Below are 15,690 nucleotides of genomic sequence, written 5' to 3' on the forward strand. Positions count from 1 at the left end.
TAGTTGTACAATCAGAACAGGGATAAAAGAGAAATTACAAACAACCCTGCACTTGTCAAAGTAGTAGTAATGAAATCCTGATTGTGCCAGCAGCAAGAACCTGTGTTAGCTCTTTAGGGTAAGGCAAATAGCTGGATGCCAGGTAGGAGGGCAGCATGCATTGCTGGGCAATAGCCATGTTGTTTATAACAGATGGCAAGCAAAGATGGCAGGGGAGGGGCTGCTTAGCAGAACTAATCAGACAGTAACAGATAGGGCAGCTGGGAGGACTGACCACAGAGATGGGCTCTGCTGGGTGACTACAGAGGGGTGTGATGTTTACAGTGGTGTGCCTGGTGGCCTTGAATAAGACCTGATATTGTCTTCAAAGATTGTTACTTTCATTCCAAATCAAAAAAAAGAAATAGCCTTTACATCAATAACCCACTGTTAAGCTATTCCCACATAAAAGTTTAAATTATCAGTAGCTGTTAATTACAGAACTAACCCTCTGAGTATTCACACATTTGTAGCAACATGTTTCTGTGGTAAAACTCTCATTCTTTCATATTTTTTATTAATTTTCCAAAGATCAGATGAGTAATAAAGAAGAATGTTGTTTGCAAAACATTTATATAAAGCTTAGAAGAAAACAAAATGTGCTGATGTTGACCATTTATTGTAAATAAAGTATAAAATGTCCAATTAAGAGTGCATTTTAAGGGGAGGGGGGCAGAATGGAACAAGTGGTGTGGAGAGATTTTGTCTATTGCTGTGAGACTTAATGAATAAACTGATTCTTTACCCTGAAGGGAAAATTAACTGAATAGATGAGGCAGGCATTAGCCAACCCCTTTTAATTAAAAGAAAAACTAAGGGTAAAAATATGTTTAAAACATAAAATATCGAGTGTTGCCGTTTTTCAGAATATTCTTAATAAAAGTAAAAGAAGAATGGATGTTTATTCTGTTACTTGTAGTAATTGCTATTCTTCAATCAAGTGGATAATGAAAACTGTTCAAGGGGAAAATGAAACACTGAGTTTCATGCTTTTTTTTTACTAAAACAAGATATATCATTGTATTCTTCCTGCATTTTAGTTTACTGCATCATTGTCACAGGGGCTATTTTCTAAATTATCTAGCTAATTGATAAACCATGAGATTGCAACATGAGTTTGACAGATCAGTCTAAGTGAGCCAACAAGCCAACATACTCCTACAGCCACTATATTAAAAAAATCAGACTTTATTTGTAAAATTTTAATTGAGTGATACAAAATGTACTGCTTGACAATAGCTCACAGATTGATCCTGCACATCAAAGTAGAATCTTGAAAAGAATCTGCATCTACAACCTGTCAAATGCATTTTTCGCACAGCAGTGTCAGAACAATCGTAATTGTTTTACACTTCAGGAATAACTGAAGACCATTCCACTGGGGGTGTTGTAGTGGGTTATCACATAGTTCTATCGCTGCCTATGCATAGGCTTGAAAGAAGTCTCAACTGCTATTTTTGTCTCTCGTGATAATATGTGCTGTGTGTGAAATTAAATCTTAATCCTATTTCCTCTATGTATGAAGGTCTAAAAGGTCCTACAATTCTGCATACATTTGCAATGTAGCTGAGAGAGGTCATAAGATACTTAACATGAGAAAAATAAAAATTCACCTTGGTTTATTAAAGGGACATATGGAAGTTCACATTTTGTTATAACATATGGCCACTGCAGAAGGATCTTTACTTTCATACCTTTTATGTTTTATCTATCTAATTTGATACTCATGGTCAATGAGAAAGTTGTAAAAGTGTTCCACTGTGCCAGACAATATATTCTGTTCCTTTACCCTACACACTGCAAATCTAGTATTTGTAGGCCCACAATGACAATGTACGACCACAGACCAAGTTTCAGCGCAAGTCAGTAATTGTTTCGGGAAATCCATATGCTAATTTTAAACGAATATTAAAGCATCGGATCTGTGTGTTTAACAATTGCAACATTATCTTGTAACCAAATTTCCTTCAGAATTATCTAAATCCATTTGAATTAAAACAAACTCTGAAAATGAAACATAGTAAAGTATGATTTAAATAGAATAGTTGATGTGATATGATACTCATTCAGCTGGTAAACACAACTGTAACTTATAACAACTTCACTTATGTTAGACAGTCATGATAAGTCATATAAGTATCATGCCAAGAACCATTGGGTATGTACTGTTCAAATTGCACATCAAGTTTGCACTGCACATGTTCAATGTACAACAACCTCATTATGCATCTTTACATTTCTAGTCTCTAAAGTCTATTCTGTCAGATGGCATAATGGCTACCCTGAGGCATACAAGAGAAGTTAAATTTGACCCCTTTTGGAGTGGAAAATTAAGCATTCACATTATGTTCATAAGCTTGCGTTCTTAACATCTTTAATGATTATTATTGGGAGGAAGTGGATTGCCAGTGTTCCTGCTGGACCCCACCCTGCACAGGGTCAGGATTCTTGATGCTGCACCTTGTAAATTAGAGCCTTAAATAAGATACGATTAGAATGTGGTTCAACATAGAATACTCTTACAATGATTATCTTTTTTTTTGTGCTGAATTATCTTTGCATTTATAAATAATTCTATATTAGCCAACTATATCAATCTAACAGTTTGTTTAAAATATAGAAAATCTTTGCTTTAGGTAACCTAAGAAATTATCTGTTTCTGTTTATTGCAGAGGCTTCAAAATATTACCATTACTCAGTTAATTTTGTAAATTATCCTAGCATAGGACTTTGTTCTGTTTGGCCGACAGATCAGAATGTAAATTGACCAAAAGATAGTGCATTTTCTAATGACCTTGAGGAGCTGTACGACTTCAAGAAGCAAAAGGTAGCTTGTGGTAAACAAAGTTCACTTCTGACAGATGGATTGAATGACAAAAAGATTGTGTGTGCCAGAATAGCCCTGGCAGAGGAGGAAATCTTTAGTGGAATCCAACAGGAGAGGAGGTGTGAACAGGTGCGGGACTGCTGACGGAAGGGGAACCAGATGGAGAGAGCCAGAGCCAGTTTAGTTAGAGGAAGAGAAAGAAGGAAAGGCTATGGGATAGATGGCTAAATATATGCACAGAGGAGGGTAAATAACACAACAATCAAAGCCACCCGTGGGGTAGGAGATTTAAGTGCTTAGTATCGCAGAAACATATATGAAGGTTTACTTTGGTTAATGCTGTTTCTGCATATGCAGATGATTAATGTTTTGTTGGCAATGTAAAAAATGCAGACAAATTAACAAACTAAAATTGTTTAAATTATGTCTTTGAACTATTCAGTGCTGTAGCAAGTTCTGCCTGCTGTTTGGATTTTTTTCATTAATGCATAGCACACACTGTAAAGGATGTTGGTTTGTACTCCACTTACAAAGAATAATTATTTAGCACAACTGACTTAGTAAAATGAATGCTACACATTTACTTTCTGCGCAGTATCTTATTTCTAACATCCTTATTGTAGAACGATTGTTACACAGCATCTGAGGAGGGAGAGGCAGTGCCTAATCAGAACTTGATAAAGTTTAACATAACACAAGTTTTACTATATATTTCTGTGATCAGTAAATTCAGCTAATAATTCTGTTATTGCCATGTGTGCCTCTTCTTGATCCATATTTAAATTTCTTTCAATCTCATTTTGCTTTACATGACATTGCTTTTGTCATTTCTGACTTCCATTCCATCAGAGACAATTCCCTTTTTTGGCTCCCAGACTCCCTTTTATTGCTTCTTAAAAATTGATTCAGTGCTAACTTATCCAAATGTAACAAAAATATAGTTGATATAGTTTTATACTTGAAATAAAATAATTTTAACTGGAATGTAGGAAGGAACTGCAGATGCTGGTTTAAACCGAAGATAGACATGAAATGCTGGAGTACCTCAGCAGGACAGGCAGCATCTCTAGAGAGAAAGAATGGGTTCGGGTCGAGTCTGAAGTAGCGTCTCGACCCGAAATGTTACGCATTGTGCGTGAAGAAGGGTCTCGACTCGAAATGTCACCCATTCCTTCTCTCCAGAGATGTTGCCTGTCCAGCTGAGTTACTCCAGCATTTTGTATCTTCAATTTTGACTGGAATTGTAGTTTCGTGTTTGGTTGAATTGATGGGGAGAAGTCAAAGATTACAGAACAAAGGTCTGCATCCTGTATTGTTCAGAATTATCACCATTGCAGCGTACATCCTACCGTTAGTTACCAATTGTGCAGGTAACCTGTATTAAAGACAGCCTTGAAAATGACAGCATGCTGTTTAGAATCGAAAATCAAGATAGCACCGAAAGCAGGCGACCCATTGCGTGCTGCTCCAAGACGTGGGTCTGCTAACATTCATTACAATCGCTCCACTCTTAAATCTTTATTTCAACAGTAATTACTCTTTACCCAGTATCTGTACACTATGGACGGCTCGATTGTAATAATGTGTAGTCTTTTTACTGACTGCATAGCATGCAACAGAAAAGCCTTTCATTGTACCTTGGTACACGTGACAATAATAAATTAAATGAAACAACTGCAAATGCTGATGTACATCCAGCATGCCTATATGCTAAAATGTGAAAGATAATATCTGTAATAAAAAGAACACTATATGCGTATATCAAATTTACCATAGACCTCTGATTATTACCAAAAGGTCAAAGTCAATCTGGGAATAATTATAGAAATACAATTTTTAAATTGTAGTAATTAACACAATTAACAAGAATTGTGTTCTTTCTTTAAACACAATTAAAAAGAGTGTTTAATTGTCAAATGCAACAGGAACAATGACATTCTTACTCGCTGCTTTACAGGCACATGAATGGAACAAACCCAACAAATAAAAATACAATAAACAGAACTGCAATAAATTATCAGTTCTATAGCCATACCTTAATAGTGCAAGCCAAAGTATATCCTACAACCTTATCTGACAGCACCGAGAAGGCTGATAAAGATCTCTGTATTTAATGTTAAAAAAAACTGTTAATAGGCATGTACAATGCCCTCCATAATGTTTGGGACAAAGACCCATCATGTATTTATTTGCCTCTGTACTCCACAATTTGAGATTTGTAATAGAAAAAAAAAAATCACGTGGTTAAAGTGCACATTGTCAGATTTTAATAAAGGCTATTTTTATACATTTTGGTTTCACCATGCAGAAATTACAGCTGTGTTTATACAGTGTTTATGTATAATGGTGCATTTCAGGGCACCATATTGTTTAGTACACAGCAATGTCATGTAAGTGAAAGTAGTCATGTTTAAATTTTGTGGCACATCCTTTTCATGCAACGACTGCTGGACGTCTGCGATTCATGGACATCACAAATGCTGGGTGGCTTCTCTGGTGCTGCTCTGCCAGGCCTGTATTGCAGCCATCTTTAACATGCTTATTTTGGGGGCTAGTCCCCTTCAGTTTTCTCTTCAGTATATAAAAGGCATGCTCAATTGGATTCAGATCGGGTGATTGACTTGGCCACTCAAGAATTTACCACTTTTTAGCTTTGAAAAACTCCTTTGTTGCTTTAGCAGTATGTTTGGGATCATTTTCTTGCTGTAGAATGAAACACTGGCAAATGAGTTTTGAGGAATTTGTTTGAACTTGAGCAGATAGCATTCGTCTATACACTTCAGAATTAATTATGCTACTACCATCAGCAGTTGTATCATCAATGAAGATAAGTGAACCAGTACCTTCAGCAGCCATACATGCCCAGGCCATAACACCCCCACCACCGTGTTTCACAGATGAGGTGGTATGCTTTGGATCTTGGGTAGTCCCTTCTCTCCTCCATGCTTTGCTCTTGCCTTCACTCTGATATAAGTTAATCTTCATCTCATGTCCACAAGACCTTTTTCCAGAACTGTATAAGGAGCAGAACGGCCAGGTTTTGCAACAGCTTCTTCCCCCCGAGCCATCAGACTCTTGAATTCCATATAATGTGCCGCCAGTATTATCTATTTTATGTTTTTATCTATTTTATCTTTTTATCTATTTTATCTTTTTATCTATTTTATCCTTTTGTTTTTTTTAATGTTGCAAGGTGAGCCATATGCACCGAAATTTCATTCAGACTTGCATTTGTTGGTGTATTTTTGAATGACAATAAAGTATTTGATTGACCTGGCCATCCTATTTTTGCAGCTAACCAGTGGTTTGCATCTTGCAGTGTAGCCTTTGTATTTCTGTTCATGAAGTCTTCTGCGGACAGTGGTCATTAACAATTCCACGCCTGATTCCTGAAGAGTGTTTCTGATCTGTCGAACAGGTGTTTGGGGATTTTTCTTTATTATAGAGAGGATTCTTCTTTCATCGGCTGTGGTGGCCTGCCAATCCCTTTGCGATTAGTAAGCTCACCGGTGCTCTCTTTCTTCTTAATGATGTCCCAAACAGTTGATTTTGATAAGTTTAAGGTTTGGCTGATGTCTAACAGTTTTATTCCTGTTTCTCAGTCTCATAATGGCATATTTGACAATCATTGGCACAACTTTGCTCCTCATGTTGATTAACATCAATAAAATGTTCCAAAGGTGATAGAAAAACTGGGTGCTGAGAGCTCTTATATCTGCATTAAGGAGGCAATTAAACACACCTGATCAATTAAACACCTGCGAAGCCATGTGTCCCAAACATTATGGTGCCCTGAAATAGGGGGGGGGGGGGGAACTATGTATAAACACAGCTGTAATTTCTACATGGTGAAACCAAAATGTATAAAAATGGCCTTTATTAAAATCTGACAATGTGTACTTTAACCACATGTGATTTTTTTTCTATTACAAATCTCAAATTGTGGCATGCAGAGGCAAATAAATAAATAATGGGTCTTTGTCCCAAACATTATGGAGGGCACTGTATATGCGATTGCTGGTTGGTTGAGTTCACTCTTATTGAACTGTGGAAAGTTCCACCTCTACAGGAAATGGGAACAATCGGAGAATGAGTTGTTCTTTGGAGCACTCTGATGTACCCTGGTGATTAATTGATCAATTATCAGCTACTTTAATTTACCATCCCACTCTAAAGGGCCTGTCCCATTTGGCGATATTTTTCGGTGACTGCCAGCGTCATATAAGGGTCATGAAAAGATTTTGAACATTTCAAAATCCAGAGGCGACAAAAAAATTGTTGCGACACTTGAAAAAACACTGCGCGTCACCAACGCTTCACGTCGCAAATTTTTCAATGATGCCGGCAATCGCCGAAAAAATCGCCACGTGGGACAGGCCCTTAACTTTCTATCTGTGGCATCTCGCACTGCTGTAATAAGGTCTAATGTAAGCTTGAGGAAGAACACATCTTTTGTCTGGGCATGATTTTTCGGTGAGCAGACTCAATATCAAATTCTTCAACTTCAGATAATTCACTTTCTTTGTCTGTATAAAAACCGCGCATTGCTACTCTTCAATATTTTGACAGGTTTCTTTGTCTTTGTCTGGCCTGATGGTCATGCCCCACTCTCCCACAACGCAGACAAAGAAGTGTAATCTGCTGGCAACTGCTCACATTAACTTATTTGGACTCACCATATTTATTTGTGTCTTACCACCTTCTCTGCTACTTGAAATTTATTTATTTTTCCCTTTTCCCTGTTCTGACATTAGGGGATAGATGAAATATTAACTGCTTCAAGCTACACTGATGCTGTCTATCCTGCTGAGTGAAGAATTTTGTTTTTATTTCATATTTCCAAAATCTGTAGTTTTTAATTTAATTTTAGCCTATCTTCAGCTGCCGTGCATAAAAATCTCCAAATGACCAAAAAAATTACAATATGGAACAAAATCATCTCTTCACATGCCAATGACCTCTAACCTGGCAGCCAATATTGGAGTTATTGTGAGTCTTAATTGTGTCAACTACATTTCTAAAATTAATCTCAAAGTATTGGCAGTTTGTGCAGAAAAATGCTGTTTTCAATTTGCTGTAATAAATGAGATTCAAATAATATTCACAATCATACAGTTTTCACAAAATTAATGCAACATATTTAAATGATGAACTAGTAAAAGGCTAAGTGACTGTTGCTAATGTATAAATTGTGTTTTTTTACCCTTTACTTTTGACCTTGTTGCCTCTTTCAGGATGGAAAAGGACAGTCTCCTTCGTAGTCACAGTGATTATGTCAAAGCCCTGGCCTTTCAATCTAAACACCGTGAACAAGAGCTAACAGAAAAGATACAGCAAATGGAGACCCAGCATGATAAAACTGGTAGGTGGTAGGCATAGATTAGAGCCAGGACACCTCTCTTGCAGGCCAGGCCCACACCTCACTGTGAAATGACATCAGGAACACCTGTAACCTTTGGCTGGCCAAAGGGAGCAGATGCTAACTTCACCGGAGATCCCGAATTACATATCAGTTAGCGTTTAAAAGGGAAATGCAAACTATTGCCCACTGTCTGTTGATTTCACAGTGCTGCTCTCACATCTGTTGCACCATCTGGATTATGAGTTTATTTACCTGTGTTAAGAAACTTAAAGCAAAGCATTGCCAGCATAAAGTACAGAACAAAGGGGCTTCTCTTGACGTGATTTTCGAGCACACATGTTACATGTGGAAAATCGCATCAAAAGCTCAGCGGGAAATGCTGCAGGCTTATGTTTAAAACTCTGTTTGAATACCATTTTGCTATTGCCACATAAATTTGGAATAAATATTCTTAACAGGTTGGCAACTAGGAATTGGCTTCTTAATTGGAGTTACAGTTAGATTTTTGTCATCAATCACTATGTCAATTCCATAAAATAATACAAGTATACATTTTTAAAAGTAGAATAATCTAGTTCTTTAACATTTTCTTTTACATACTCAAATGTTATTTTAATCATTATATGTGCCTTGTGTATGAAGCTGATTTCATCATTATTCTCTGAAGAGTGAATTGCAGTGTCTGCAGGCTGGTACATTCAATGAACATGTCTTCCTTTGGTGTTCATAATGCTGCAGTATAAGCATGCTGAATTACCGGGGGAAAACTGAAGGCAACTTGTTTCAATCAAGACTATATCAATGTAAATGTTTAAAAACATACACCTTCTTGTGAAAATGAATATGAAGAGTAAAATTGATGTCCTCAGTTGTGAGTCAGTATGTTCATTTTGTAATTATTTTTTAGCAGTGATCCTAAATGCAGACATGAAAGAGACATGCTCCTCTTTATTTTGTTTTAATTGTAAATGAAATAATTCCAAATTCGCAGGACACTTAGTGGCATTACTACAGATTAGCAAAGGTGCAAGACTATCAATTGATGACTTCTCTATTTTTTTTTTACTGCAGAGGTAGGAGTTTTGGGAGGCTGTTGATATAACAGTCTAGAGCTTCAATATGTGCTTATTTTTAATAATAACTTATTTTTAACCATAATGCAGTTAGAAATAGTTACTTTTCTGCCCAGAACGTGTGAAATAACAACCATTGTCAGGATGCTTTGCATCTCTGGAAATTCTACCAGATATTTATGGCGTGACCTAATAACAATGCTGGAGGAACTTATCAGGTCAGGCAGTATCTATGCAGGGAAATGGACAAATGACATTTTGAGTTGGAACCCATCTTACCCATCATTGGCACAGTGGCGCGGCGGTAGATTCAGCAGCCCCAGGTTTTATCCTGACTACGGGTGCTGTCTGTATGGAGTTTGTACGAAAGGAAACCAGGGAGTCACAGAGAGAATGATCTCTGCTGAAAGTGGAAAGGGGTGGGGAGGGGAAGATGTAATTGGTGATGGGAATGGATTGAAGCTAGACCAACGGATGCGCCTCCACAGACTCCTCTGTCAAGCTTCTCAAGTTTGCTGATGACACAACCCTGATTGGACTGATCCAGGATGGGGATGAATCTGCCTGCAGACAGGAAGTGTCAGAGCTGGCGTCCTGGTGCCATCGCAACAACCTGGAGCTCAATACTCTTAAGACAGTGGAATTGATTGTAGACTTTAGGAGAGCTCCCCCTCCCCTCACCCCATTCGCCATCAACAACACCACAGTCACATCTGTGGAGTCTTTTAAGTTGCTGGGAACCATAATCTCCAAGGACCTTAAGTGGGGGGCTACCATCGACTCCACAGTCAAAAAGGCACAACAGTGGATGTACTTCCTACGGCAGCTGAGGAAGCACAATCTACCACAGGCAATGATGGTCCAATTTTACACGGCCATCGTAGAGTCTGTTCTCACCTACTACATCATGGTTTGGTTTGGCTCAGCCACCAAGCACGACACCTGGAGGCTGCAGCTAATCGTCCGATCAGCAGAGAAGGTTATTGGCTGCAACCTTCCCTCCATTGATGAACTGTAATAATAATAATAATAATAATATAATAATATATCTTTTATTGTCATTGCACGTCAGTGCAACGAGATTTAGTGTGCGGCTCCACTGATGTACAAGAAAGGTAAATAAATACAATACATAAATAAACAAGCTGAATTGATTGACGTGACCATCTGAGGGAGACTGTCCAAAGGGGGTGGGTGGGGGGGCACTCATTAGGGCCGGTTCAGAGCCGCTATAGCTCTTGGGATGAAACTGTTCCTGAGTCTGGAGGTTCGGGCGTAGAAGGCCTTGTAACGTCTGCCGGAGGGAAGTAGTTGAAACAGACCGTGGCAGGGGTGTGATGAGTCCTTATGGATGCTGAGGGCCTTCCTGAGGCACCGCGTGTGGTAGATGCCCTCCAAGGCTGGTAGCTCTGTCCCGATGATCCTCTGCGCTCTGTTGACGACGCGCTGAAGAGCTCTCCTCTCCGCCTCCGTGCAGCTGAGATACCACACAGAGATGCCATACGTTAGTATGCTCTCTGTGGTGCAGCGGTAGAACGTTGTCAGCAGCTGTTGGGGCAGACCAGTCTTTTTTAATGTCCTCAGGAAGAACAGTCGTTGCTGTGCCTTCTTGACCAGCGCGGCGGTGTTTGTGGACCATGTGAGGTCTTCTGAAATGTGAGTGCCCAGAAACTTAAAGCTGGACACTCTCTCCACACTTTCCCCATAAATGGAGATTGGGGCGTATTCTCCAGAATGGGACCTCCTGAACACTGCAAGGGCCAGGAAGCGAGCGGGCAAGATCATCTCTGACCCCTCTCACCCTGGCCACAAACTCTTTGAATCACTTCCCTCTGGAAGGCGACTCCGGACTGTCAAAGCTGCCGCAGCCAGACATAAAAACAGTTTTTATCCACGAGTAGTTGCTCTACTCAACAGCCAAAAATCTGTAGCCTCCCTTTGATCTGGTATTTTGTTGGTCCACATGCTTGATCAATGGTGTTTTATCATTAATGTTTTATTATTATTAATGTTTAGTGTTTTCTGAGTCATTCGTAACTGTCACTGTATGTCATGTTGTTACTTGTGGGTGGAGCACCAAAGCAAATTCCTTGTATGTGAATTTTATCATTAATGTTTTATTATTATTAATGTTTAGTGTTTTCTGAGTCATTCGTAACTGTCACTGTATGTCATGTTGTTACTTGTGGGTGGAGCACAAAGGCAAATTCCTTGTATGTGAATACTTGGCCAATAAACTTACTTACTTACTTACTTAAATGTCAGAGAATGATGTGTTGGATATGGATGCTCATGGAGTGAAAGATAAAGGACCAGGGGAAATCTATCTCTCTGGGCATGAGCCAGTTGTGTATCTTTGTACCCAAATTACACATCAGAGGAGCATAGTGCCAGGAAGTTAATAATGCCTTCATTTCCCCTGTCCCTTCCCCTCTCCCAACATCCTTCGATCCACTCCCCTTTGATTTTTTTTTCCAGAAATACAAGTTTTAGCTCTCTGTACCCATCTGAACAATTACCTTGTAGATACAAGTAACTGCAGATGCTGGTTTACAAAAAAGGACAGTCAGGGGATATGGGGAGAAGGCAGGAACGGGGTACTGATTGTGGATGATCAGCCATGATCACGTTGAATGGTGGTGCTGGCTTGAAGGGCCGAATGGCCTACTCCTGCACCTATTGTCCATTGTCTATTGTCTATTGACACAAAACAGTGGCGTAACTTAGCAGGTCAGGCAGCATTTCTGAAAAACACAGATAAGTGACGTTTCAGGTTGGGACCATCTTTCAGACTCAATTAGCTTTATCCCACTGCTACGCTTGACCATCCATTTATGTGTTTTGGGCTCTGATGGCCAATCACAACCAATTAGCTGGCCTCATTATAATCAAATCATCCCTTGGTTTCACATGTCCTGAACCCAATAAAATTAGGTGCTGGGCATCCATGTCCTGTACGGAGTTTGTACATTCTCCCCATGACCTGCATGTTTTTTCTCTGAGATCTTTGGTTTCCACCCATACTCCAAAGATGTACAGGTTTGCAGGTTAATTGACTTGGAATGAATGTAAATTATCCCTAGTGTGTGTAGGATAGTGTTAATATACGGGGATCACTGGTCGGCTCGGATTCAGTGTGCTGTTTCCGTACTGTATCTCTAAACTAAATTAAACTAAATGCTAATCATTGATTCCTTGCCACTCTGCACACCTAGCACACACATTGGGAAATATTAGGATATCTTGGAAACATGTTTACATATCAAACTTGAATTAAATTATCTTTAAACTGTATTTTTGACCACCTTGTTAGCACAATTAGTGATGCAGGATCCTGTCAGACAATATGCAGTTTCAAATCAAAGATTTCAGGTACAATCTCATTTGCCAAGTCTGACAGATAGGATTGGCAGGAGAACTTTGCTTGTGCTAGAATTTGTCTTGGTGTACTAAGACTAGAATGTGGGTGGAAAAGTAATCAGCCTAGATTCCTTCCTTTAATAGCTATTGTTTAACTCCTACTGGAATATGTGTTGGATGTATTTCTGTCGAGGGGATCTTGCTGACTCAGGGTGACCATATTTTCTAAACAAAATTCGCAGATACATAAAATGTAGGAATAGTAAAATAGCTAGGATAGAAATTGCCAAAACTGGCAGAAGTAATTGTACCTGGGCTCTTTTGTTTTGGCACAGCCTGGCACTCTACTTTAGTAGTCTAGTTAATCAGTTGCACATATACATTACATAAAAGAAATGTGCAGATAATTACAAAGATGTAACATCATATTATTGAATCATATTCAGGCATGCGATTTTATCAGTAGTCTAATAAATATTCACTTTTGTTTAGGATCACAGATTGAATGTTTGGTGAATCATGAATACACATTTGGAGCAGTCTAGCCACATGCTATTTGTGTATTCCTTTCCCCCATCAACTCTAATTTCTCATTATCTCAGTCCCCTGTCCTTTCCGTCTCTGATCTTCTGCATCCCCTCTGATTTGCAGTCTTCTTCCTGCTCTAAAGAGAAAATCAGACAACAGCAGAGAAATGTGTTTCAGGCCACAGGCTTGGTCACAGGATCTCACCAGGCATACCTGCTGCTTCAGCAGTGGGTACATATCTGTTGCTTCAGCTGTTGGTGCACATGAGCAGCTCCACCTGGAGTGAAGGGACATTATTTAGGCTATCCAGAGTGCACTTCTGCAGCTGGAATTGTGCTTTTGATCTTAGCGATTGCACTTGATATGGAGTGCAGAGGCCAGTTGTGGGCATCTGCAACGCACTGAGTTTCAGGTCACATATGCAGATGGGTAATAGATGGTAGATATCCTTCCATGAACATGATGAGGTTGAGCAGTGCTATGGGTGATTTTAGCTGATTGTAACATCTTGTATTTAAGTTTTTAGGTTCACTCATGGTACTTGACTGCTTTGGTCTGGTGTTGGAAGTTGTTCGGTGTTTTCTATATCATACCTCAGTCATTGATGAGGAAACAATATTTACGAATTAAAATCTTTAGTTAAATATATCAGAATATTGGCAGAACTGGTTATGCATCTACTTCAGCCATATAAAAATAGAAAATGTTAGAAATATTTAACAAGACAGGCAGCACCTGTGGAGAAAGAAACAGAGATAAGCTTTCAGGTCAATTAATTTTTCATAGCTATGACATTTAGACGGTATAAAGAACAACACCATTTATTTTTTTATTTATTTTTTTTTATTTATTTATTAGAAGTAGACATATTATACAATGTAATTACATATTATAGTAGAAAAAAAACTTTTCATATACATCAGTCATACATTATTAAAATTTTCCATTATCAATTACTTCTGCTTCTAGTATTTTTATTTTTTATAGAAAGCGAGAAAAAGAGAGGGTAGAAAGTTACAAATAAAAGAGGAAGCAAAAAAAAAAAAAAAAACACAACAGAAAAACAAGGGAGGTGGAATGGGTTACCTGTGATACATCAATGGAGATAGGTTCGTAGGTTATAAAGTATAGAGTATAGTTTTTCATCTGTTCCTGAGTTCAAGTTTCAGCTGGGTCCTCGTGCTGTGCCAGTCTATCCCTTCAGATAGTTAATGAATGGAGCCCAATGAACAACACCATTTAATACATGATTTTGTAAAATAACTTGGGATCTGTTCAGAAACATTAACTTCCAATTTTTGGTTTTGCTTAATATTTCTTGCAATTTAGATATTGCTGGTAAGGCTGTATTTATTGTCCCTGAACCAAGGAGACATATGAGTCAACTTCATAGGGTGGGTTTGGAGTCACATGCAGATCAGACTGGGTAAGGATGGTAGATTTCCTTCACTGTATTCCCTGATGTCTTCGGTGGCCTTTCTCACTTTACCATCATCTGCCAGACCTCTTCTTGGCCTTTCCTAACTCCCTTTTCCATCAACTCTTCCCCGTGAAGAGGAGGCTAGGGTCTCATGCCTGGAGTTTGGGAGCCTGAGATGGTTGGGCTATCTTTACTCATTCTGGTCTCAGTTTCTGCTGGGAACTTGGTGGTGGTAAGGGGTAATAATAATAATAATAATTAATTTTATTTTCGGGCGCCTTTCAAAGTCTCAAGGACACCTTACAGAAATTAACAGAAGAGAAAAAAACATATAGTCAGAGTAAAAAGAATAATAAGGACATCACCAATACACAAATTAAAGACAGAAATCGCTCCAAAGACAAAAAATCAAAAAACACAATGTGAAGAGAGAGCAGCGGTAGCTAAAGCGCGCCAGCGTCCACTCTCCCTTCCGACAGCCATCTTGGACACAGACTAACATGTTTACTTACACACAAAAAAGGGGTGTATCTACATTTCTGGGGCTTATGTTGCCACTATCTCATCATCTGTGTAAAGGTGCAGACTCATTTAGGGAAGACCCTGTAGAGGTGGCCTGCTTCCCTACACAGGTTGCAACACATGCTTTCCGCAGTCTGTGGTCTCGTGCCCTTTCTGCTGCCAATTTTTACAGATAACTGTGCAGCATTGAATCACCACATGTCCAGTTTGTTGCGGTTGCAACACACACTGAGCTGCTCTGGTACACCAAGGGATGTTAGTGCTGGCTGGGCCATTCAGAGGACAGGTAAGAGTAAGCCACGTTGCTGTGGGTCTCATCACATATACGCCAGGCCAACTAGATAACAGATATCCTTTTCTGAAGATAATTAGTGAACCAGATGGGTTTTTGAAATAATCTGGTAATTTTGTGATGCAAATTTATGTTTCCAGATTAATCATTCATACATCTATATACTATTCGAAAAGGTAAGTCACTATGTGACTGAATATTAAGCATCATGCTTTTTATTATGAATATTCTGGAATCATTTCAGTTTCAAGACAGCTACTTGGGCTA

General features: G+C 38.8%; 1 protein-coding gene across 2 annotated transcripts in view; it reads left to right on the top strand.

Moving 5' to 3' along the window:
- sdccag8 (SHH signaling and ciliogenesis regulator SDCCAG8) overlaps positions 1-15,690 on the top strand; it is a 331,517-nt gene that overhangs the window by 191,782 nt on the left and 124,045 nt on the right. For both annotated transcript variants that reach the window (XM_033025849.1, XM_033025848.1), the window contains exon 14: positions 8,101-8,228. In XM_033025849.1, the coding sequence (XP_032881740.1) occupies positions 8,101-8,228 (128 nt within the window). The remainder of the gene's footprint in view (positions 1-8,100; positions 8,229-15,690) is intronic.

Source organism: Amblyraja radiata, chromosome 8, assembly GCF_010909765.2.
Source record: "Amblyraja radiata isolate CabotCenter1 chromosome 8, sAmbRad1.1.pri, whole genome shotgun sequence".
NCBI lineage: Eukaryota > Metazoa > Chordata > Chondrichthyes > Rajiformes > Rajidae > Amblyraja > Amblyraja radiata.